The sequence below is a fragment of the Prosopis cineraria genome, unplaced genomic scaffold (genome assembly GCF_029017545.1).
Source record: "Prosopis cineraria cultivar Desert tree isolate PC_DT_omini unplaced genomic scaffold, ASM2901754v1 PC1656, whole genome shotgun sequence".
Classification (NCBI taxonomy): domain Eukaryota; kingdom Viridiplantae; phylum Streptophyta; class Magnoliopsida; order Fabales; family Fabaceae; genus Prosopis; species Prosopis cineraria.
In genome coordinates this window covers 1-23,085 of record NW_026556981.1, presented here as the reverse complement: position 1 = coordinate 23,085, position 23,085 = coordinate 1, and the positions used below count along the sequence as shown (strand labels likewise).

Genomic DNA, 23,085 nt, shown 5'->3' with positions numbered 1-23,085 from the left:
CAATACCTCGTATTTAAATTTTGTATAGGTTATATGTTAAATACACAGTTAGTGAGAAATATATATATATATATATATCCATATAAATAGGGCATGTGCACTACTCTTCTCAGTATTCATTAATGTAGTAATTTTAATTTGTGCCATGAATCCGCCACATAACTCGTAAAGAATGAAAGTCAATAACAATCAACATAATGGTGCTGAAGATCGATGATTATACAGATAGTAATTGGATCTTTGAAGTAAAATAATAGAAAATATATGCGCGTATCAGCGAAAAAAGGAACGTATCATTCGTATAATTGTCTCAGAATCAGAGGCGCTAATCAAGCTGAAAAATCAAGGCATATGAACGGACTTTCTTATTACTTACCCGCTCCTCCCCTGCATGCACTCGTGTATCTTTCATGAAATGTATCTATGGAAATTTCGTTAAACTATCCACTTGTGTTTCTTTCATCAAAAAAACAAGAACCAGAAGTACCATAATCTCCCATCTTCGCACCCTTTGCATCTTGAACCTGCTGTTGATCAGACTCAGACATGGAAGCAGACGAAGAAGACAGTACTCCCGGTGATGACGAGAATAACGGAAGAGAAGAATCGCCCAGAAATACCGGCTCATTCTGATACGTATAAAGTCCCGACCAAGCAGCTCTTTGCAGGTCACCATGATGGCCACCACGAAGCAGCTGCGCGTACTGCAATAGATTCGGGAACCCTTCGTCGACCGTTGGTGGAGCCAGAGGCGGTTGAGACACCGTCTGCGCCGCTTCAGGCCTCGGCAGGCTTTGTGACGAATATGAAATGGTTGGAGAAGGAGCTAAAGAAACGCGTTCGGGGAAATTGAGCTTAGCTTTGCTTCCTTTGAACCTTAACGCTGCAGCATCATAAGCAGCGGCTGCATCCTCGGCCGTCTCGAAGGTGCCAAGCCACACTCTAGCTGCTTTTTTAGGGTCTCGGATTTCGGCGGCCCACTTCCCCCATGGTCTCTGCCTTACTCCTCTATAGTTTCTCTTTCTCACACTGTCGCCTGTCAAAGTGTCCAAGTTCAACATTTTCAGAAAATATAGCACTACATACAAATTTTCAAACTATATACATACAAACGACACACCAATGGCAAGTACACAGTGCGGATATACTGAATCACTTGTCGCCGTAAGATCAACATCATTATCGGATCAACAGAGATAGATCGAGAGATCAATCAAGTTTTGCAAGTAAATCGAAGCACCACCCTAGGTCCCTAGCCAGCTATAGCTAGTTGCACTCAGGTTAATAATTGATGGAAATGTCTTCGTAAAGTACTGTGTGCGAAAAAATTAACATGGGGAGGTGTTCATATATATCCAGCCATATTATCATCATAATCATGTAATTTCTTAGAGAGAGAGAGATAGTGTGTGAGGTAAGAATTATTGGTAATATTCTTAACAGTTAGGAAAAGAAAAGGGGCATATGGGACCTTATAAATACCTTGATTTTGACGTGGAGGCCGGGATGGGTCCTGCTTCTGGATCCCCCCAGAAGAGGTGGTTACTTGACCATGTGAGACTGGGACTGAGAAGGTTTTTGTATCACTGGCCGTGCTGAGAAGATACGAAAAGGTAGAAGGTGAAGTTTCTTCCCTTTGGATCTGATCTGATGGTGATGGGTGAGCTCGAGACATGAAACCTTCTCTCCTGGCTTCTGATGCATCATGATGATCAGAAGGTAGAGGTCTCTTTCCATGCCTTCGATCAGCCACCTTGTTCAGCTTTCTCTCACAACTTCTAGTCTTATAATAACCCTCCTCTTTACGGTGCTTTGCTTCCAGCTGATAAGCAGATGGAGGCAGCAAGATCTGAGATTTTCTTATCCGAAAGAATGATCGAGAATGAATGAAAGGAAAGACCAGAACAGAAGGGGAGGATACGTTGTTCACTTGTCATCTTAAGTGAAGAAAGAGAATACGGAATCAAAGGAAAAGACCAAAATAACATGGGCTGCGTGTCGCATGTTCATCGATTCGATGGGATCTGAATTTGAAACTGAATTTCAATTTTATTTTAAATCATGCATCTATTAAAATTTTAAAATATTAAAAATATAAAAATAAAAGTATATTAAATCTGAATCACCCCATTTAAATTTAGATGGTCCAACTTTGACACCCAAACTCAATCCGCTTGCTTGTAGGTTTTTCATTGCTGCACGTTGAAGCGAGAGGCGTTCTTTGTCCTTTCAAGATTTGGAGGTGCCAAAAAAGTTGAAAAAGATATATTATTTCTTAAAAAATGTTTTCCATATTCGGAGAAGTAATTAATTAATTGTTTGAAAAACAAAAGGTCGGTTCGCAATGGCGTTTTACATGTGGCTGCGAAAAGGGCAGGGAGTGGCTTCGTCGGTATCATCAGTGTGCCGCCGTCACACCCCTTGCCGGGAGATTGCCTTGTCCATAAAAGGTGCGTACGGGTGGCAATACATTGAATCTATGCAGATAAATAATTTGGGAATGTGTCTCTTACGGGCATAAAAAAAATGAAAAATTTATACTTGCTAAGAAGGGCCAAGGTCATTATTAGTAGTTAATTTAAATACTACTCTTTCTATTTTCAAATATAAGCAAATTTTAATTGACTATTTGAAGAAAATTTATTTATTAATATTAGTTATTAATCTTAATAATTATATTTGAAATTAAAAAATAGATTAAAATATCTTTGTGAATAATGAAACAAGCTTGTTTTGTTAAAATAAATTTTGATTTTATGAGGGGGCAAGTTAAAAAGTATAATAAATAGTACTTCTTAAACTTTGTGATCTATAAAAAGGCAAAACATATAATAGTCCTTTTATAATGAAAAAGGGAGGGGGTGTAAAATAACCAAAACACTTCTCTTAAAAAGTTTTGCGAGGCTGCTAATTACAACCATGATTTTCCCTTATAGGAGAAAATATATCTTAGAGAAGTCCCAAATGAATATTTTAATTACTAGGATGTATTTTTTTTTTATATTTTTCTAATCAACGCGTCATATTTACACGAAAATCCGCGGTATTTGCATGCTATCCCATGGCGTTTCGTACATATTGGACTCACTTCACTGGTGAGTAAATTTATCGCCTGAGATCTCTATGTGATTTTTATTTCTTCTTGAAAAAATCATATATACTACTCCCTCCATTTAAAAATATAAAATACTTTTAATTAAATTTTACCTCTCAATCACTCTATTTAGACACTAAAAAAATATAAAGTGATATATTCAATAGGACACTTTAAAAAAATAATGAGTACACCTTAAAAGATTAAAAATATCTTATATTTTTTAACATTTAATTTCTCAAAAAATATCTTATATTTTTTAACGGAGGGAGTATTTGATTTGGATGAAGGAAAAAAAATGAAATAATGAAAGAGAAAATCAGGAAAATAATTTTTATGAATATTAATTTTTTAAATTATTTTTAGGAGTTTTATCTCCTAGTTTTCGTTCTTCATATTTTTCCCCCAAGGGATAGAGTCCCAGGTTAAAAAGGATCAATTGCTTATAAATTAATTCTATATATGAATATGTGATATTTACATGTAGTGTGCAGGCTGGGTTCATTGGTAATTAAATTTCTCACGAGTGACTTCTATTTGATTTTATTTTTTTTTTACGCACACGCACACGTGTCTTTAAAAGCTTTTGTATATGGACATTTCAATCGTTTTACAATTTAAATCAGCTCCTGATAAAAACCTCAGCCTTATGCCGGTTTAATATTGTAATTATGTAAATATGGGTTATTTTTCTTAGCATCAAGCATATTTATTGCTGCGTATTTACGGCTCAATTTCCTGATTTTATTTCACGATATTTATATGGTTGGCACTGACAGTGTTTGTTGACTTTAATTGCTTGAGATATAGGACCAGTTGCACTACTATATAGATAAAAAATAACAACACATCTCGTTTATATTTAATTTAAATGATTTAAATATACAATTTCTTATTTTTATTTTTTAAAAAAATTATTTTAATGAATACATAATTTAAAATAAAAACAATCTCTTAATTTTCAGTTTTCAAAAAATAATTTTTTGTTTAAAAAATACTTGTTGAAAAACTATAAATTTAGATCATAAAAATTATATCTGATTAATTCAGAGATAATGAGCTCTTGATGCTTATATGTGTTATGAGTACTGAAATTAGTTCTGATCAAATAACAGTGGCATGACTTCTCATATAATTTGGCTTTTTGATAGTCTAAACAGCACGCCTGCTGTGTGTTAGGGATATTTTTTTCATGAGATTTTGTTAAAGCAATATCTTCCTTTTTAATTTCTTAATTGATTGAAGGTCTTCCTTTTAATCATTTCGCGTGTTTGAATCTAATAAGTACTACTTAATATATTGTCGTAATTCAGCACATAAATTCCTGCCTCGTCATTTCATTTTTCTCATTTCAGTCTCATTTCATCTTACCTGAAAGCAATGCCAGGGAAATTGAGACAGCTCAAAACAATAATTATGTATATAAAATAAATCACGTTATTGTCATGGAACAAGGAACCGACAAATTAATTCATCAATATTGAAATAACAAATACGGAGAGTGAACAGGTATAAAGAGCGAGTTTTGTCAAAGACAGCTGATGTGGGCGCACTTATTTATAAGGTAAAGAAAAAAAAAATTAACTCTATTTATAAATTATATTATTAAATTTTTATTATAATTTTTTTCTTTTAGCATCTACTTAATGTAAGAAAAATTTTGTCATCAAATCATATATATTTGACTGGACAAAATTTAAAATTTGTTGAATTTTTAAATAACATTAGCGCGTATTAAGATTTTCTTTTGTTCTGAATAAACATGTTTTGGGTGACTCGTAAATAAATAAAACATGATGAGTATATATAATGAATTATATAAATTATATGAAGAAGTCGTATCATTTATAATTGAATTTCAGGCTTGATTGCAACACACGTACATTAACTTCCCCAAGAAAGATATCGTCAGCTGTTTAGTTATAAAAATATTTATTATTATTATTATTATAATGTTAAGAGCACGCCTATGGTCAGGCTGGACCAAGGGAGCATGCAGGCATGGTCACGATGGGATTGAGGGATCGTGCAGGGACCATCCTGGCCAACGTCTGATTAAGTTGATGACGCACCCGCTCACGTCATATTCGATCAAGACGAATGTTTTGCCCTTATTATCCCTCGACCCTCGACCCCCTTTTGAGGTCATGAGATCGGCACGACACGTGAAAATCAAAACAGATCAAAGTTGATCGTAAATAATTCTGATATTTTAATCAATTTGAAAACTCAATTTTGGAATGTCAAATTACTCGAAACTTCTTATACTTGATAAATAGTTTTTCGGCTAGTTGATTATTTGAAATTCATACAAAACATGTTGAGAGAATATAGTCGTGGACCTATCGAGTATTTGAGTACATCAATTGATCACTCTTCATCAGGAGGGAACAAAATGAACCGTGCGTGTTGGGGCTGGGGGTGTGTGAGCGTAACCAATAAATTATTGATTATGGAAAGATGTAATCATAACATGCATGCCTGGATATCGAGGATGGTCAAATGAAATGGACAATTTTTCTTTTTCACGTGTTCGACGATACATTAACGCGTGAAAACAATTATACTGCGGGTTCAATGGGATTTGTCTAATTGACTTTTGGAAACACCGCTTCTCTGGCGTCTTTGAATCATACACCTAAAATATTGTTTTCATGATTGATGATTTTTCGCAATAAGCATCTGCGTACTCGAACCAATTGATTTTTGTCCGCTGATTATAAGCTGGCTCGGGTATCACTCGGCCCATCACTCAGCCTGGCATTGGATTGGGATCAATTAACTGACCTGCAGCCGAGGTTGGCTGAATCAGTATGTAATGGGTCCGAGTTTTACACCGTGAGAAAAATACTATTATCTATTCGTTTGAATTTTAATTTGCATTTGTTAAAAATATATTTAAAAAATCTAACTACTTATTAAATTTGATAAAAATACATTTTAAATATAGTTGGGATGTGCTTTTAAGAATTACTCAAATAGACATAACGTTTTAAAGTCTGTTCGACGGATCATATATATGGTAGAGTTTTAAATCTATCAGTGTTGATCTATGGTTGTTTCAACGGTGACAGTGGGACCAATTTATTTTTTTTTCCCATTTATTACCCAGTAGAAAGATAAATTGGTGGACAAAAAAATATGTATGGACCCAGTTAAAAAAAAAAAACAAAAAGGAGGGGAGGCATGAGACCTACCATTAAAAAAGTGGGTGTGGGGGTTAAGCTTTTCAATCCTGGTTGACACCGCGCCTACATAATTCTCTGTTGGATCCTTTTTGAAAGATTGGGTTAAGTATCACATCTATTAGAAAATTTGAAATATAAGCAACTGAGTTTTCACTGATAAAGTGTTTGTTCCTAATAATATCCTTTTTCATATTAGCCTTATTGTTAATCATACTTTAAGCTGCTTTTTTATTTATTAGTCTTTTATGTAATTTTTCTCATTTTCTTCTTTAAAATTATTTTTTAGAATCTTGTACAATTTTTTACTCTGAGTTAATGAATTTTCTCATTACAGTGAAAAAAAAAGTGGTGTGGGACCCATAATTTAGTCAATAAAATTTATTTATATAGGGTGAAAAGCTATTGTTATGTAAATTCTCACCTGCAAACGTTAAAATTTAGGCTATGTATAAAAAAAAATACCACTAAAATTTTTATATTTTGAAATATTACGTAAGATCTATAATAAAAATTAACAGAGGATTTAAGATTCTTATAAAAATTAATAGGTGTTAGATGTGCAATGAAGTTACCAATTTTATTCAGACAAGGTACAAAAAGTGATTTAATCAAAACAAACCAATATAAAAAATTAATTTACTCAACGTAATTAGTTTATAATAAAATAATTTCTTGATTTTAATTTTATATGTATGAGATTATAAATTATAAAATAAAATATAAAGCTAACTGACAAATTATAAAATAAAATATTTTATTTTTTAAATTTAAATATTAATCATATATACATCTTGAAATAATAAATTATTATTTTTTAAAAAAAACATATAGAGCAACAAACTTAATAGTTTTTGTGTTAAAATAAAACAATTTGTTGTGCTTATTCCTAATATAGATGAGTATGTTATCTATGTTTTTTACTATCCACTAGAATATGATATTCTAAAAATGGAAGTTGTTTTTCATAAAATAAAATTTTATCTTTAAATAAAAAACATACAATAAAACATGTTTACACTTAAATTTATAAAAGGATAATGCAGTCTAGATGAATAAAATTAAGTAATTATAAAAATGGGTATGAGACCTATCGTCAAAAAAGTGGGCATAGAACCCATAATTGAGTAAATAAAATTTATGTGCATAGGATGAAAAACTTTTGTTATGTAAGTTCTTATTTGTAAATGTTAAATTTAGACAAAGTGTGAAAAATAATAAAAGTTTTATATTTTGAAACATCGTGTAGTATTTATAATAATAACTAATTGTGGATGTAAGATTCTTATAAAAAAAATAAGTATTTGATATGCAATGAAATTACAAAATTTAATGAGACAAGGTATAATATGTAGTCTACTCAAAATAAAAATATCACGGATAAAATTTATTTACTCAAAATAATAAATTTTAAATAAAATAATTTTTTGTTTTTAAATTTATGTGTATGAGATTATAAATTGCATAATAAAATATAAAGTTAAGTGACAAATTATAAAATAGAATATTTTGTTGTTTAGAATGCATAGATTAAGAAACTTTTAAGTCACTGGTATAAAAATAAAACAATTTATTATACATATTCTTAATATAGATGAATATGTTATTTATGTTTTTACTATCACAAGGATAATAAATTCTTAACAAAGCAAGTTGTTATTTATAAAATAAAAGTTTATTTTTAAATAAAAATTATATGGTGATAAAAAATTTCAAACTTATATGGGAATAACACTATCTAGATTAAAAAAAAATAGTGTATGTTTATTGTTTTCAAGGGGTGACAAATCATGAAATAGTTTGTGTTAAAATAGAACTAGTTTTTGTTATTTCACCAGAAAATCAAGAACAAGTTTTTATCCATATTATTCAATTGCATGAGGTAGGAAATCTATTATTCTGTTATTTATATGTAAAAGTATATCAAGGTTTGAAAAACTGTAAAAAAATATTTATATAATTATGTGCTTTGAGTTAATTATATAATGTTAATGAATCCGTCTTCCGTCATATACTTAATTTTTTTAACTGCTGTGTTAATTGCATTGCACATGCATAAGATTGATGAACAGTATTATAACATGGAGCCACAGATTATACTATTTTCTTAATTTAAAATCATTTTATTTATTATTTATAAATAATATCATGATATAAATTATAGTTTGATTTATTATAGTACATGCTTAATTTTTCTTAAGATGATACACGAAGAAACAAAATTCTGGCCAAAAAAGGAACTTCAAACAATTTTTTGTCCAAAAAAAAAGGAACTTTGAACAGTTAAGCGTGACAATATTTAAATGAAATAATTTTAAGATGTTTTATTAAAATTATAAAACTTAAATAAATATAAGCATACTTTGTATTGTCTATGACTAATCTACCTTTTATTATGCTAAATTCATATTTCATTAAGTTTTTTTTTTCATGTGTGGTTGAAATACTATTTCAACAGACTTATGTTTTTAATATTTTTTTAAAATACTAAATAAATAAGTTTGTATAGCTAATAAATTTAAAACATGAATAAAAATTTAAAAGAATATATCAATATTAATAGTTTGATCAAACACGTGATCTATCTATTAACTAGAGCTAGGTCAACTCATGACCCATGAGCTGGCCCGAGTTGTGAGCTCGATGGGGCAATTTGATATAACCTACATATCGTGTGGGTTGTATTTCTACTATCTCGCCAACTTGTAGTGAGTTATTGGGTTCACTAATAAAAAAAAATTTATATACATTTTTTTAATCTTAAAGGTTACAAATTTATTATAATGTTAGGAGCTTTATCTATTATTAATTATCAGTATCACATAATTAAATATGAAAATACAATTAGCATATAGAAGTTTATAAAGTAAAATTAAATTTGACATTAATTTGGATAAAGGTTGGCGAGCTAACTCTTTTTTTTTTTTTTGCTAGCTGATAAATTATGGGTTATTGAAGTAAAATGTAATAGCAAAGATGATGCAAGAAAAATAAAATAAAATTAAGATTTATCTATGGCTTAACAGCCTAATTAATAACTCATAATTTAAAAGTTGTTAAAGAAGATTTGAAGGTTAATACATAGATCATTTTAAATGACTTAAAAATGATTCATATATCACTTGGAACAGCACCATTTCAAATGATAGCATAACGATAAAGAGTTTAAATCCCAAGTAACTTAAAAAAAAGAATAAATGACTATACTGTTTGAGCTTGCTTGAAAATATTTTACTCAAATTCAATTGTAAAAAATTCCTTAGTTGGGTGCATGTTACATTAATGCACTTTGACTGGTCATGAATTTTTATATATATCAACTAATTAAATGTGATAGATGATAATGACAGTAAATAATAAGCACATATTTTGAATCATTCTAATAATTTGAATAATGGTAAAGGTTTTAGAATTGAGAGAACGATTATATAATTTATATCTTTTTTTAAAATAAGTGAGCCAACTCGCAAGTTAGCCCGTTGTAGGTTCAATTTATGCAGGGCGAGTCAAAACCGCTTCACATAAAAATGAACTCATTTTTCAACTCAATTTATATTTTTTTCAGGTTAACAGGTTGAGCCTAAAGGCTTAATTCACCTTATTATCTCTACTATTATTTAATGGTTGGACGAGTGGAAATGAAAACTTAAAAATAAAATTCATGTGTTTTGTAACAATTGACAATTGATTTTGAGAAAATTTCGTATAGATTTAAAAAATAAAAAGAAAGTCATAAAAAAAGGAAGTATTTGTAATTAAGATAAAATGTAGAAAAAACAATGTATTTTACTTTAAATACACAAAAATAATTTTTTAATATTAATACATACATTTACTTTTACTTTTTAAATACTAAAACCCACGTGGATTGTATGGGGCATAATTCTAGTCACTGGCTTATAAAGAAAGGGCCTCTTCCACATCTAATGCCATGGAAACTCCACTCCCTATAGTCTATCCCAACCAGATTGCATGCTGTTGTTTGCAGGAGGATGTGATGGAAATTTTTTTTTTTTTTAGCAGAGTCAAATTAAACACGTTGCAAATAGAGAAGGTTGCAAATTTCTTGCCGAGGCGTCACGTGGGAGAGTCAGAACAAGAAAAATAGAGAAGGTTAGGGTAAATTAACAAAAAGTCAAAATAATATTTCAAACACACATGCTTTGATGACATCAGACGTGATTGCGATACGATTGAAGAAGGAGGCTTTAAAGAAAGGTGAAGAGGTTACCAAAAGGGCAATTTTGGAATGGAAAGATGATGACGTGGTGCAGGGTCGTGACTCATATTAGGCCAATGAGGTGGCTGCCACAGGTCTCAACAAAAAACTACTTATACTCGATATAATTAATTATTATTTTTCTCATTAAGCATTAATATTAATTATATATCTTATAATATTAGTCATTTTTTATTGTTTACGGAACATTATTGATAATACCAGTAATAATTGCTATTGGTCAAAGAAGTTCTTCAAAATGAAAATTATTTGAATCTTATTTAAAAGCAATCATACTACAAAAAATAAATTAAATGAATTAATTATATTATCTATTAAAAGTAAAATATTATAATTACTTGATTATAAAAAAATTAGTATTTAATTTTACAGTATAAGAAGCTATAAAACTAATATAAATATATATATAAATAATAATACATGGGCCTCTTAAATAATTTTATTTTGGATCCCAAAACTCTTTTTCACGGCCCCGACGAGGAAAGGTACAATGAATGAATATTGCCATCGTTTTGGCAACAATGGTTAAAGGTGACCACTTGAAAAGGCAACTAAACTACTCTCCTAACAGCAATGCCATCCTTATTACTATTGTTGAGCCAAACGAGCCTTAATTTTTTTTTCCCCTCTTCCTATCATAAAAGTGGTGTGCCTAATATGTTAGAAATCCTCTTTCATCACATCAAGGTGCTCTGTGTAAGTTTGAGTTTGAAAAGTATCTACACATCATCCATCAATAAAATTCTTATACTAGCAGTGAAATTTGAATATAATCTTATAGATTACAATAAATTTGTTATCAGTTTTTATTAGAATAACCCAAATTCCATGTTTTGCAATTCAGGTCTATATTGTCTAAATACATTTGCCAATACCAACAGGTCCTTCATCCCATTCTTTTCCTGTTTGTGTTGGCTGAGTGAGTGTCACTTGACAACGTAAGGTTAGGCCCTTTCCGTCCATTTTCAATTAAAACGAGCATAGTGGCAGGAAAAGCACATTTATTTATTAGTTGAAACGGGCTAACAAAAGTGGAGAATAAATTACTGCCTTGTCATACAAGAGTAAGATGTGAAACCATGAAGCTCTCTTATGCTATAACTTGTTTTTGTTTATTATTCCCTCCAAATGACCATATAAGTTATAATTAATTAATTTATAGTTTATGAATAATATTAATTAAAATCTTAAATTTTTACAAATGTACACATATTTTCATTTATACCCTTATTAAATACCATATGTAATATCAATGATAATACTAATTAAAATTTTAATACATGATCTTTTAAAGAGAATAATAAATAAAGTAGGGATATAGTTAAAAATAAATATAAAAGCTATCAAATGTCCTATATTTTAAATCAAACAAGGTTTTAAAAAAATAATTTATATTATAATTTGGAAGGAATCATTGATAATTACGTGTTATATCAATGTTTTCAAAGATTACATTTGAATTCTAAAACAAAAATATAGATGAATGTTGCAAGACGAACAAGGTTCACTCAAGACAATAAATAAGATTTGAAAAATTAAATCAATGCCTCGACACATTTTTTATATAGGCAGAAAAAAAAACATTTTTGGATAATAAATTCAAGAAAAAATATACATTTTAATTTTTATACTTTGCTCATATTTTATTATAAATTTTTGCACTTTTTTTATGTTTTAAGTCTATACACTCTCATTTTTTGATGTTTTAAGTTTATTTAAGTTTTTATACTTTATTCGTTTTGTTTATTTAAAAACCTAAGATATAAAAAAATGAAAGTGTAGGAATTTAAAATATAAAAAAATATAAAAATTTATAATAAAATATGAACAAAGTGAAGAGATTAAAATTGTATGTTTTTTTTTAATTTTGAGGTGAAAATTTAATTACCATCTGTGCTTTGACTTGGAGCGCATTTAGTGGCACTGAAGTGCTAGTGAAAGCAGCGTGATATTTTATGGGTCAAAATTATAGTGATATTTTTTATCTGAAAAAATTACAGTGACTAAAATCAACGAATCACCTGAAACATACATTTCTTTGGGTAGGTAATGGATATGAATAAAACTTTCCTTATTTATTATTATTATTATTTTTTGAAGCGAGGATATGAACAACACCTTGATAATCAGAAATACAACGATCTATCATGTAGCCTAGTCAGCTTCTTATCCAGACCACTGAGTTAAAAAAAGACCGCAAATTGTAGGGAAAAAAGCGCAAATTTAATTTTATTTAACTTTTCTTTAAAAATCTGTATTCTTTTTGACAAATTCTTTAAAAATCTGCATTGGAATGAAACTCCCTTCTTCAGTTCTCCTTGCAATGGCTTTAAATGCAAAACTTTAATGGTCAATTGGGACCGTGAGTTAACAAGGAAAATATGGATCATCTATCATTGCCCTGTCAGCTCCTTATCGGAACTTCGGAATCGGAAGTAATATTAAATTTTGGAAACGCAAGTGCTATAATTCAGAAAATGTCAACAGAATCGATCTACCAAACACTTGACTGATTTTGGCTGCATTTGCGCGAAGAAGGTGAAGTCAAAAGAGCTTCGTATGCTGAGAAAATCACCTTGAAAATTAGTCCGATGAATTGTAAAATTAGCGCTGTGCATGAACATCAAGCGGTAGACTGAGAGAGGATACTATTTCGTAGTGTGTCTGGAGTTGCTTTACTCGAGGGATTGGCGTGAGCTTCTAATGGCGAATCAGTTACTTTTGTTGCTGTTCCTTTTTGGAGAAATCTTTTGCGGGCAATCCAAGTTCATAGTGTATAACACATCGCAGAGCATAGTTCCCGGTAAGCTAAACATTCACCTGGTTCCTCACACCCACGACGACGTTGGTTGGTTGAAGACTGTTGATCAGTACTATGTTGGCTCTAATAATTCGATTCAGGTCTTTCACTCACTCACTACTACTAGTAATTTGCACAACTTCGCTTGGAGATTGTAAATTTCATATAGTTGTTGAATTTTGCAGGGGGCTTGTGTTCAAAATGTGTTAGACTCCTTAGTTCCCTCGCTGTTGGCTGACAAGAATCGGAAATTTATCTACGTTGAGATAGTGAGTTACTAGCTTCTCCTATGTCCTTTACTTCTGGCAATCTTTTCTGTCCTTATTCCTTCTGGCGATTACTGAGTAACCCAGATGAAAATATATTAGAAGTTGGAATAATCGTTCCCACAAACCTTAGCCCTTCGGAATTTCAGTTCAAACTTTGGAGGCCCCACCTGCCAGTGTAATGTACTTTTAATTGGCGCAATTTCCAGAACCCCTCAATTAATGTGGAAAGTCGAACTCTTGCTTGTATCTAATGAGGCAATTTGCTTCCCCTTGATCCATGCAGCTTCCTGCACATTTCGCTGGTTTGCTAGTAGTCTGATACTTGTGGTACTGACAACTAAGGGCATTCAGAATTCTTCTGGCAAAATTATGGAATTGCAGTTTCTTGAAATGCTGCACCAACTTCTAATTTAATTATAACTTATGCAAATTTCAAATGGCTTCAATGAATTTTAATAAATTAAACTAATCTACTGCTTGTTTGAATGTCTAACAGGAAATTGGCCCGGTTTAGATCAGTGCATCTCCACAGTATGATGGGCTTGTCAATGCTTGTGATATTGATAATTAAAAATATCTAGAAATCCCAGACCAATTTGTCACATTGTAAGGGTATGTTTGGTAATTGTTAGAGAGGAAAGGAGTTTCAAGAGATGAACAAGGAGAGAGAGAGAAGACTTCTCGGTGTGTTTAATAAGTCATGATGACTTTTTTTATTGAAAAGCTTACTTCCACTAACCATGGGAAGGAGCCTTCTATCAAGATAGTTAAGGAAATGTCACTTCCCTTAGAAACCAAAATGCCGAGGACAAAATTAATCCTACTTTTTATTGTTTAAGACTAGTCATCCCTTTTTTATTATAAAGGATGTACCAACTACCAAGATGCAAATTGATTCCATGGAAGACCATTTCCCTTTCCCATTCTGATTCTCATTTCCTTAAAAACCATTCTATCGTACCAACCGTGAGCTAAGACTTATATGTCTAAATTTCTTGCTTGTTCCTTAAAGCTATGTTTATGCCTTTAATGTCATTGTTTATGTACACGTTTTTGTTAAGAATTGGCAACCATATGATCATTTATGGTATAATTTTTGGTACTCGCTTACATCAGTCCTGAATTTTTTTTAATGCTTTCAAGATTTTCCAGGATCAATTTTTACATTGTTTCATCATCAATGCAGGCTTTTTTTCAGCGATGGTGGAGGGATCAGAGTGAAGCTATTAAGCATATTGTCAAGCAACTTGTCAGTTCGGGTCAATTAGAATTCATGTAATTTGCTTTTCTGCTTAGACAAATTTTAATTTTCTCTTTACTTGAGAGAAAAAAGTCATTCGAAGTTTGGAGTGTGCCAGAAAATATATTTTTGAGTTCTCTCTCCACTCACCTGGTATTTGAGTCCTGATGATTTTTCTGTGATTTATTTTCCCCACTTGTCACAGAAATGGTGGCATGTGTATGCATGACGAGGCGGCAACACATTACATAGACATGATTGATCAAACAACAATGGGACATCGGTTCCTGAAAGAGGAGTTTGGCGTGACTCCTAGAATTGGTTGGCAAATTGACCCCTTTGGACATTCTGCTGTGCAGGCATACTTGTTGGGATCTGAAGTATGCCTTCGACCTTCAACCACAGAATCTTGTTATTTTTGTTTGGAAGAAAAAGGACTGTCATGCATATTGTTCATTTCTTTTTGAGCTATCTTCTAATTCTAATTGTGGATGCAGGTTGGCTTTGACTCCCTTTTCTTTGGTCGAATAGATTATCAAGATAGAGCTAAGCGCAAAAATGAAAAGAGTCTTGAGGTTATCTGGCAGGGAAGCAAGAGCCTTGGTTCATCTGCTCAGGTGAAATATTATTAGCTGTTTCATATAATCTTTGTATAGTTGGACTTCTTGGTGATGTATTCTCTTAACTTTCATGTTTTTTTGTCTCCTCATTCCTTTGTGTTCCAGATCTATGCTGGTGCATTCCCTGAGAATTATGAGCCACCTGCTGGATTTTACTTTGAAGTTAATGACGACTCACCAATTGTTCAAGTATGTATTTTAATAAGAACTTGTTAATTTTGGTCACTTTAATTCTAAATATATTTTTGCCCCACTAAATCTTGATTACCCCCCCTTTTTTTTGTGAAGGATAACATTGATTTGTTTGATTACAATGTCCAAGATCGAGTAAATGACTTTGTTGCTGCTGCTGTATCACAGGTAAATGATTATGGTTTTCTGGAACTTTCTGGACAAGTTAGCTTATATGATATAATTGAGTAAAGTGGAAGACATTTTATTAGTATTGAAAAGGGGATATAGTAGAGAAGAACACTAATAATCCTTAAAAAGGCACAGAAGTAACAGAAAGTGAAAACAGCTAGAAGATGACATGATTGCCACTTGTCCATCCTTTTTTGAAGTTATGTTCTGGTTTCTTTCAATTTTCTTTAAAGAAGTTTGATTTAATATTGTGCTCCGGCTATCCTTCATGACGATATTTTTTCCTCATATTGATTCTTCCTTACTGTTACATATCATTATCCCAAGCAATACTGGCAAGAGCGTAATTTTTATATTTCTATAGATGTAAAGCAATTGGCATTTCATATTTGTTATGGGATTTACATGTAATTTTCCCCAAAAGATTTAAGATGGATGAAGCATTTTTCGTCACCAGCTGGAGAGGGGTGTACATATATATATATATATATATTAATTACAAGTATTCTGCCATATTCCTTCCTCCTCATTCATCTCTTGTGCAAACCCAAATGCAGTTCACTTGTCCCGTTTGGGGCATGTATAAAGCAGGATTATTCTTAACTATGGCTTGACTTTTTCATTTCTCTTTCTTTTTTTAATTTATTTATTTTTTAAACTATCAATCAAGAAAGATGGAAGGTTGTAGCAGCTTTTTCCAGGCTGTCGTTTTTGTGAGACGAATTATCATGAATGTTCATCTATTTTTGCCTGCTTCTACCCTAAGGCCCTTCCAGTTCATTCATCCAGTCATATAAATTATGCGGTCCATCAAAAGTTTATTTCCAATTAATTCTTGAATGCAATGCTGCTTTTTAATGCAAGCATGTAATTATCCTTAGTTTTTTCTCTTTCTCCTTTTTTTCTTTTTAAATGGGAGTTTCAGAAATAGGTTTCTTATATTCTTGGTAAAAGTCCATCTCAACTGCAATGAGATCACATGCTAATCATAAATGATATGAGTAATTGTACTTGAGCATGTGATGTGGGAGAAAATATATTATTCACGTTGGAAATATGAAGACTTTCACGCAGGGTCTCATCTGAATTGCTGACTGATAGTGTTTCTTCCTCAGGCTAATATAACTCGAACAAATCATATAATGTGGACTATGGGAACGGATTTTAAGTATCAATATGCACAGTCATGGTTCCGGCAGTTGGACAAGCTTATACACTATGTCAACAAGGTAACTTTCCCATAAAATGAAAGAAAGTGAGGTACTGGCTCCATTAATTTTGTAGAATTCAGTTTTTATGATCATTTCTTCTCCTAGGGGAATATGGTTCCAGCATAATGCTTCAGAGAAATATAAAAGAAAAAACTTTAACGGAATGAGAAGAGTACAGCTTTTATTTTTTGTGCAAGGTATCTTCCAAAAAGAGAAGTTAAAAAAAAGATAAAGAGCTGAAAAGAGGCTAAAAGGTGGGACAAAGCTGCTCAATTCCTCTGCACATTAGACTCAAGAACTTTAAATCAACCATGAGCGGAGAGAAGCTATGATCACAACCCCAAAAACATAACGAGGGCAAAGAATGCAGTGGGAATTTGGGATATTACAAAATGGGCAAGACTTAGGAATTTGCCTTATATACTTAATATACTTTTATCTAATCATATAATAACAGGTGGATTTTAATATTTTAACAATATTAATAATAAGAATTTATTATAGAATAAATAATTTATAAATGATACACATGCCTTGATTTAATTAAAAACAAACACCTTAAGTATATATGGCTTTGTATATAAGTTTTCTCCTTACAATATATACACAAGTAAGATGCCAACTCCACACATAAGGTGTTCGGTGGTCCGCATTCTCTAGTTCACACAATGTTTGAGTATTTGGTCCTCACTTCTAGAATTGCTTATCTATTCATTCAACAATTGTACCAAACCAAACACCCCCCCCAAAAAAAAAAAAAAAAAATCTGACTGAGACTTGTAAAAAGTGGTAGATAGTTAGTTGGGTGGGCATCCCATCTCCTAACAACCTTTTTCAGAATTAATCCCTCTGAAACAGAAATCCACTAATTCAGTAGTTATAACAGAGAATACAGCTAACAACACTTCTATACCGGTCCTGACCAGTGCTTCAGGCCACAATTTCACTTGCTGTCATTATTTTAGTCCTTGTGAACTCTGGAATTGATAAATGGCTCTGTGGCAACTTTAGGATGGACGTGTCAATGCCCTCTACTCTACGCCATCTATATACACTGATGCAAAATATGCTACAAATGAGTTGTGGCCATTCAAGACTGATGATTTCTTCCCGTGAGTTTATAGTTTCCTTTTTTTGGTTTACTTGCACATTACAAGTTAAGAAAGATGTACATACCTATTTGGTAAACAAAAGTGTGCTGCATGAACCATTTGCGTTTATTAGTTAACTTTTGTATTTTCTGTTTGCTTATCTCTTTATGCCTTATTGTGTGCATGAAAACATACCAGCTATGCAGATCGAGTAAATGCTTATTGGACAGGATACTTTACCAGCAGGCCAGCCTTCAAATACTATGTCAGACTAATGAGTGGCTATTATTTGGTATGAGTTATGTATTTATAGTTTATATCAAGTAATAGAATGATGTTCAGGAGTTTATATTTACCAATGAATTATTAGGCTGCAAGACAGCTAGAACTTTTTAAGGGGAGGGTGAATTCAGGGCCAAATACTGATTCATTGGCTGATGCTTTAGCGATTGCTCAACACCATGATGCAGTCAGTGGTACAGAAAAGCAGCATGTGGCCAATGATTATTCTAAACGATTATCAATCGGATACAAAGAGGTGTATATTCAGTTAATTTATTTTCTGCAAATCTATGTACCCACTTTGTCAGGGTTTCATCCAGTGATATACTGCATTCTGTGCAGGCAGAGCAATTGGTCGCATCTTCACTTGCTTGCCTGGTTGAGTCTGTGTCATTTCCAGGATGTCAGAATCCAGTTACTAAGTTTCAACAGGTAAAATTCTTGACTTTCATTATAAATACTTGGCTCACTCCATTTCTAGTTCAGTGTTTTATTATAAATACTTGTTCTTCCTTCTTAGTTTAAATTCTTTTATCGAAAAAAGAAAAAAACTGAAGGAAAACTTATAGTCCTGTTATTCTTATTATTTAGGACAGCTTCTGAGGTTATCTCTGTTACTTATAAGATTATGTGGTTTGATAACTGCCTTATCTAAACTCTAAATCATTAAAATCTTGACTTTTCTCCTGATCTTAATTATTGCTTTGTATAAAACCTGCTGTTCTTGAGTTTTTCTTCGTTATTCACAAGGGGCTATTCAGTAATTAACTTGCGCGTACTTCATGAATCCTTACAATATCTTTCTTATACTTGTTCTGCATATGATTTTGACATTTCTATTTTGTGTTTACACCTCTTTCCTTCTTCATTTCTTTTAGTGTCCACTTATGAATGTAAGTTACTGTCCTCCGTCAGAAGTTGATCTGATTCAAGGGAAAAATTTGGTAAGAAAAACTTTTTTATCGTCTTTCTTTTTCATTCACAACACAAGTAAAAATACTCCCAATAATTCTGAAGCATGCCTTCTTACGAGCTCTTTGCATATTTAGGTTGTTGTGGTTTACAACTCTCTTGGCTGGTGGAGGAATGAAGTGGTTCGAATTCCTGTGAGTGATGTTAATTTAGCACCTTTACTGTGTATTAGATTTAAATATGGCAGAACCGAGAGTATTAACATACTATTATAAATGTGATTTTTCTTGACCTCAATTCTTTTGATTCTTTCTGTGTTCTGATTTGGTCATGAAATATATTTGGTGAATTACTTTGTTAGCATCGCTTCTATATGGTGTCAAAAGGATGTTCCTTATTAGTAAATTAAAAGATCATAGGTCGTGTTGGGGATAGTTAGGCAACTCTTTATACCTTTAAGGAGCAATAACTTGGCCAAAAGTTGTTAAAACTTTAAGGGCTCTTTAAATATTTGAGAAGAGAATTTTGTTCGTGTGAGTAAATGTGTGTGCATCGGAAGTTTCTTTTGTAAAAAAAAAAGGGACATGTAATATTAAAGAAATAATGTTGCTGGATTCATCACACAGTTAAATCCCCTGCTTTTAGAGAAAGTATGCAAAACTACAAAAATGAGGAGCAACACCGATTCCAAAGTGGTAGAATTATCAGTAAACATGTAAAATCAAATATCTGATTTTAGACTGTAATATGAAAAGTTTACAGCGTGGCCATGGCATTAAATAATTGGCATAAAGAAGTGACGTATAGATAGCATGGTTTATTATTTTTTTCAATTATATGATAATTTTTACCCCTTAATTAGTTATGCAAGTATCTAGGAAGAAATAAGACCTTTCAATTTACAAACTTCTACAGGTCACAAATGGAGATGTCACAGTTTATGATTCTGAGGGTAAAGAAATAGTGTCTCAACTTCTACCTCAGGCTGAGGTCTATGCATCCTTAAGAAACTACCATGTCATGGCATATTTGGGAGAAACTCCAGCCAAGGCACCCAAGTATTGGCTTGCATTTACAGTATCTGTCCCACCTCTTGGTTTTAGCACATACACGGTCTCAGCTGCCAACAGGACAGGTTCCAGATGGGGTTGCTCTATTATATGTTGAAAAAGGGATCATCTACTCTTCATGCATACAAGGTGAAATTGTAATGATAAATCTCTCTGCTTAGTTGCAGGTTCCGCCAGATCATCTGTGTATACATATCAAAGTAGTGAAACAACGAAAATTGAAGTTGGTCAAGGGAATTTGAGGCTTACATTTTCTCCAAATCAAGAAAAATTTACCAACTATGTTAATACCAGAAACTTGGTATGCAAAGTACTTCTTCTTGCAATTTACATCGCACATTAACCTTAATTTGATTTATAAAATTTCTGTCATGTGTGTCATCATGCCTATTAGTGATTTTCTCACTTTTCCTCAGCTTGTTTAATTTAATTATGTTTTTATCACCTGCATTCTAATACTGCTGGGCTTATTATTATTATTATTTTTTTTTTGGGGTATAACTATTGGTATCTGATACTAAAGTATTAAAACAAACAAGCGGGACTCTGTTTAACACTGCCGTTTTTGACTTGGAAGGTTGAGGAACAGATTGAACAGAGGTATTTGTACTACTCAGGATATAATGGAACTGATGAAGAAGTGCCACAGGTATTCCTTTTAAGAATAAATAACCATATGTCAGTAACCTTTTGCCTCTCCAGGCATGAACTTCTATTTACCATGCAATTTAATTTCTCTCACAGAATTCCGGTGCCTATGTATTCCGTCCAAATAACACATATCTCATAGAGCATGAAAGACAGGTTTGGGACGCTTTCGGCATTAAGTTCTCTCTACTGCCGTTCTCTCTACTGCCAAGTTCTGTTGTAACTTGCGGTTAAAATACCATGCTTTCAGGTTCCATCGACTGTTATGCGTGGACCCTTACTAGATGAAGTGCATCAACAGATAAATCCGTGGATATATCAGGTATCTTGCTTGTTACTGATTTTAATATTTGACAGCATATTGCTGTCTAATTCATAAGTTTTTTAATAATAATTTTGGCCATCAGAAATCTGTCATCACATGACACGTTGAATGGAACCATGCAATACTGTGTAAGCGAACACATTTAGATCAAGTTGATCACTTGGAACTGGTTGTCCAATTTGCAGTTATGGGAAATGAATGAGGCTTGATGGGTACTCAAGTGAGATTTGGGGCCTTCTTTTAGAGTTAGCTGTTGAGATGTGAGAGCTAACCTAAGTAAATCCTTGTAGAGCATCTTGTACTACCTTATAGAGTATTTTATAATACCATACTTACTATCAGCTGTTCCTCCTTGAAGAGCCAATGTCTTAGTGGCAACGCTCAACAATACTTGGAGTCAAACTTTACTCAACTTCCTTGTTGGTTAGAACTCTCCACTAGTTAAACCCTCTGTGGGCAGCTTTATCCAAAACCACCAGCAACCAGGCTTTAATACAATTGATGGGTATCCAAGTGGGGTTGGGAACCATCCCTCAAAAGCTTGAAGTTGAGGTGGGTGAACTGACCTACTTAAATACCCCATAGAATATTCCATACCACTCAATGTGAGACTTAGGCATCCCATACTACTTAATCTCCATTAAGGATCTTTTGCTTCAAATGATATTCACGGTAGTTGTGGGAAAATGCAGCTAGAGGACAAACCTATACTGGGAATCTCTTCAGATGCTTTAGTGACTGGAATGATTATTCTGCCCCAGACTTGGTACACGTGAATCAAGAGTATGACCAATGGAAACTTGGAGGCAATTAGCCCTCCTACCTCTTCCTCTAGAGGTACCTAAATGAAATAAACTCTTTAGCAGAACATTTTATTTTTCATGTTATAGAAGTTTAGAGCATAGTATTGCGCATGGCCTCCTAGACAGCTGATGGTTACTTTAGAGAGATCACTGCGTTGGACAAACAGAGATCATCCTGGAGATATTTGTATTCTTCTTCTTTTTTTTGTTATTCATCTTTTTCTCTTCCTAAAAGCTCTTTTATAAACAAGTGTAAGTTAGGTTCTATTCGAAATAATGTAAATTAAATCTGTTTGCAGATTACCAGACTGAACAAGGAAAAAGAGCATGTTGAAGTAGAGTTTATTGTAAGCTTTAGAGTTTCTGCTTTTACTCTATACTTTTCTGTCTCTTGGTCGTTGCGTACATTATCTGTCACTTTTTATTTTTTCATTATTTCTTTTCGTGTATTCACTGCTGTTATTGGTTTGGAGTTATGGTTCTCATAAGCAAAATGTATTCGTATACATTGACTATTTTTGAAATTCCAGGTTGGCCCCATACCTATTGATGATGGAATTGGTAAAGAAGTTGTTACTAGTATTTCAACCTCTATGGAAACCAACAAAACATTCTACACAGATTCTAATGGGCGTGATTTTATCAAAAGGGTATGCTACTTGACTTCAATTGCAATTTTGCTTTCTGTTCGTTAGATAATCTATGATTGCTTATGTTGTGTGTGTATCTACACACACACACATTTATGCGTGCATGCATACACAGTGCGTGCACATATTTGCTTTTTTCTCAATGAAACATCATTAAATGATGTCTTGTACTGCTGGTTCAATCACGAGTTAATTTGTGAACATTTATCTGCTCCCTTCACCAGTTTAAAGTCATTAAAACATTAGAAGCATACATCTCTTCATATTAGGTTGCTCACATAT

The 23,085-nt window shown here is 32.3% G+C and overlaps 2 protein-coding genes across 3 annotated transcripts; one reads left to right on the top strand and one right to left on the bottom strand.

The window, feature by feature from the left end:
- Nucleotides 1–246: 246 nt before the first annotated feature.
- LOC129300577 (ethylene-responsive transcription factor ERF113-like) lies at nucleotides 247–1,942 on the bottom strand. The gene is made up of 2 exons (XM_054939147.1): nucleotides 1,483–1,942; nucleotides 247–1,036 (listed from the first exon to the last, which is right to left on the bottom strand). The coding sequence occupies exons 1-2, from the start codon at nucleotides 1,673–1,675 to the stop codon at nucleotides 441–443; spliced, it is 789 nt and encodes a 262-aa protein (XP_054795122.1). The 5' UTR covers nucleotides 1,676–1,942; the 3' UTR covers nucleotides 247–440.
- Nucleotides 1,943–12,824: 10,882 nt separating this feature from the next.
- Nucleotides 12,825–22,803, top strand: LOC129300575 (probable alpha-mannosidase At5g13980; the record flags this gene model as incomplete). Of its 2 annotated transcripts, none has more annotated exon segments than XM_054939145.1 (21): nucleotides 12,825–13,420; nucleotides 13,505–13,588; nucleotides 14,775–14,863; nucleotides 15,034–15,208; nucleotides 15,326–15,445; nucleotides 15,554–15,637; nucleotides 15,737–15,808; nucleotides 16,927–17,040; nucleotides 18,034–18,134; nucleotides 18,312–18,405; nucleotides 18,484–18,651; nucleotides 18,738–18,827; nucleotides 19,274–19,339; nucleotides 19,445–19,501; nucleotides 20,223–20,442; nucleotides 20,539–20,678; nucleotides 20,955–21,026; nucleotides 21,122–21,181; nucleotides 21,276–21,347; nucleotides 22,453–22,500; nucleotides 22,684–22,803. In XM_054939145.1, coding segments are annotated over 21 exon segments (2,244 nt in total), but the record flags the coding sequence as incomplete, so codon positions are not given.
- Nucleotides 22,804–23,085: the final 282 nt, after the last annotated feature.

Excerpts from the sequence above, each read along its gene's own strand:
- LOC129300577 (XM_054939147.1), bottom strand. The coding sequence starts at position 1,675 with ATGTCTCGAGCTCACCCATCACCATCAGATCAGATCCAAAGGGAAGAA. Across the intron at positions 1,037-1,482 it reads GCCTCCACGTCAAAATCAAG|GCGACAGTGTGAGAAAGAGA; the intron begins GTATTTATAAGG and ends ACACTTTGACAG.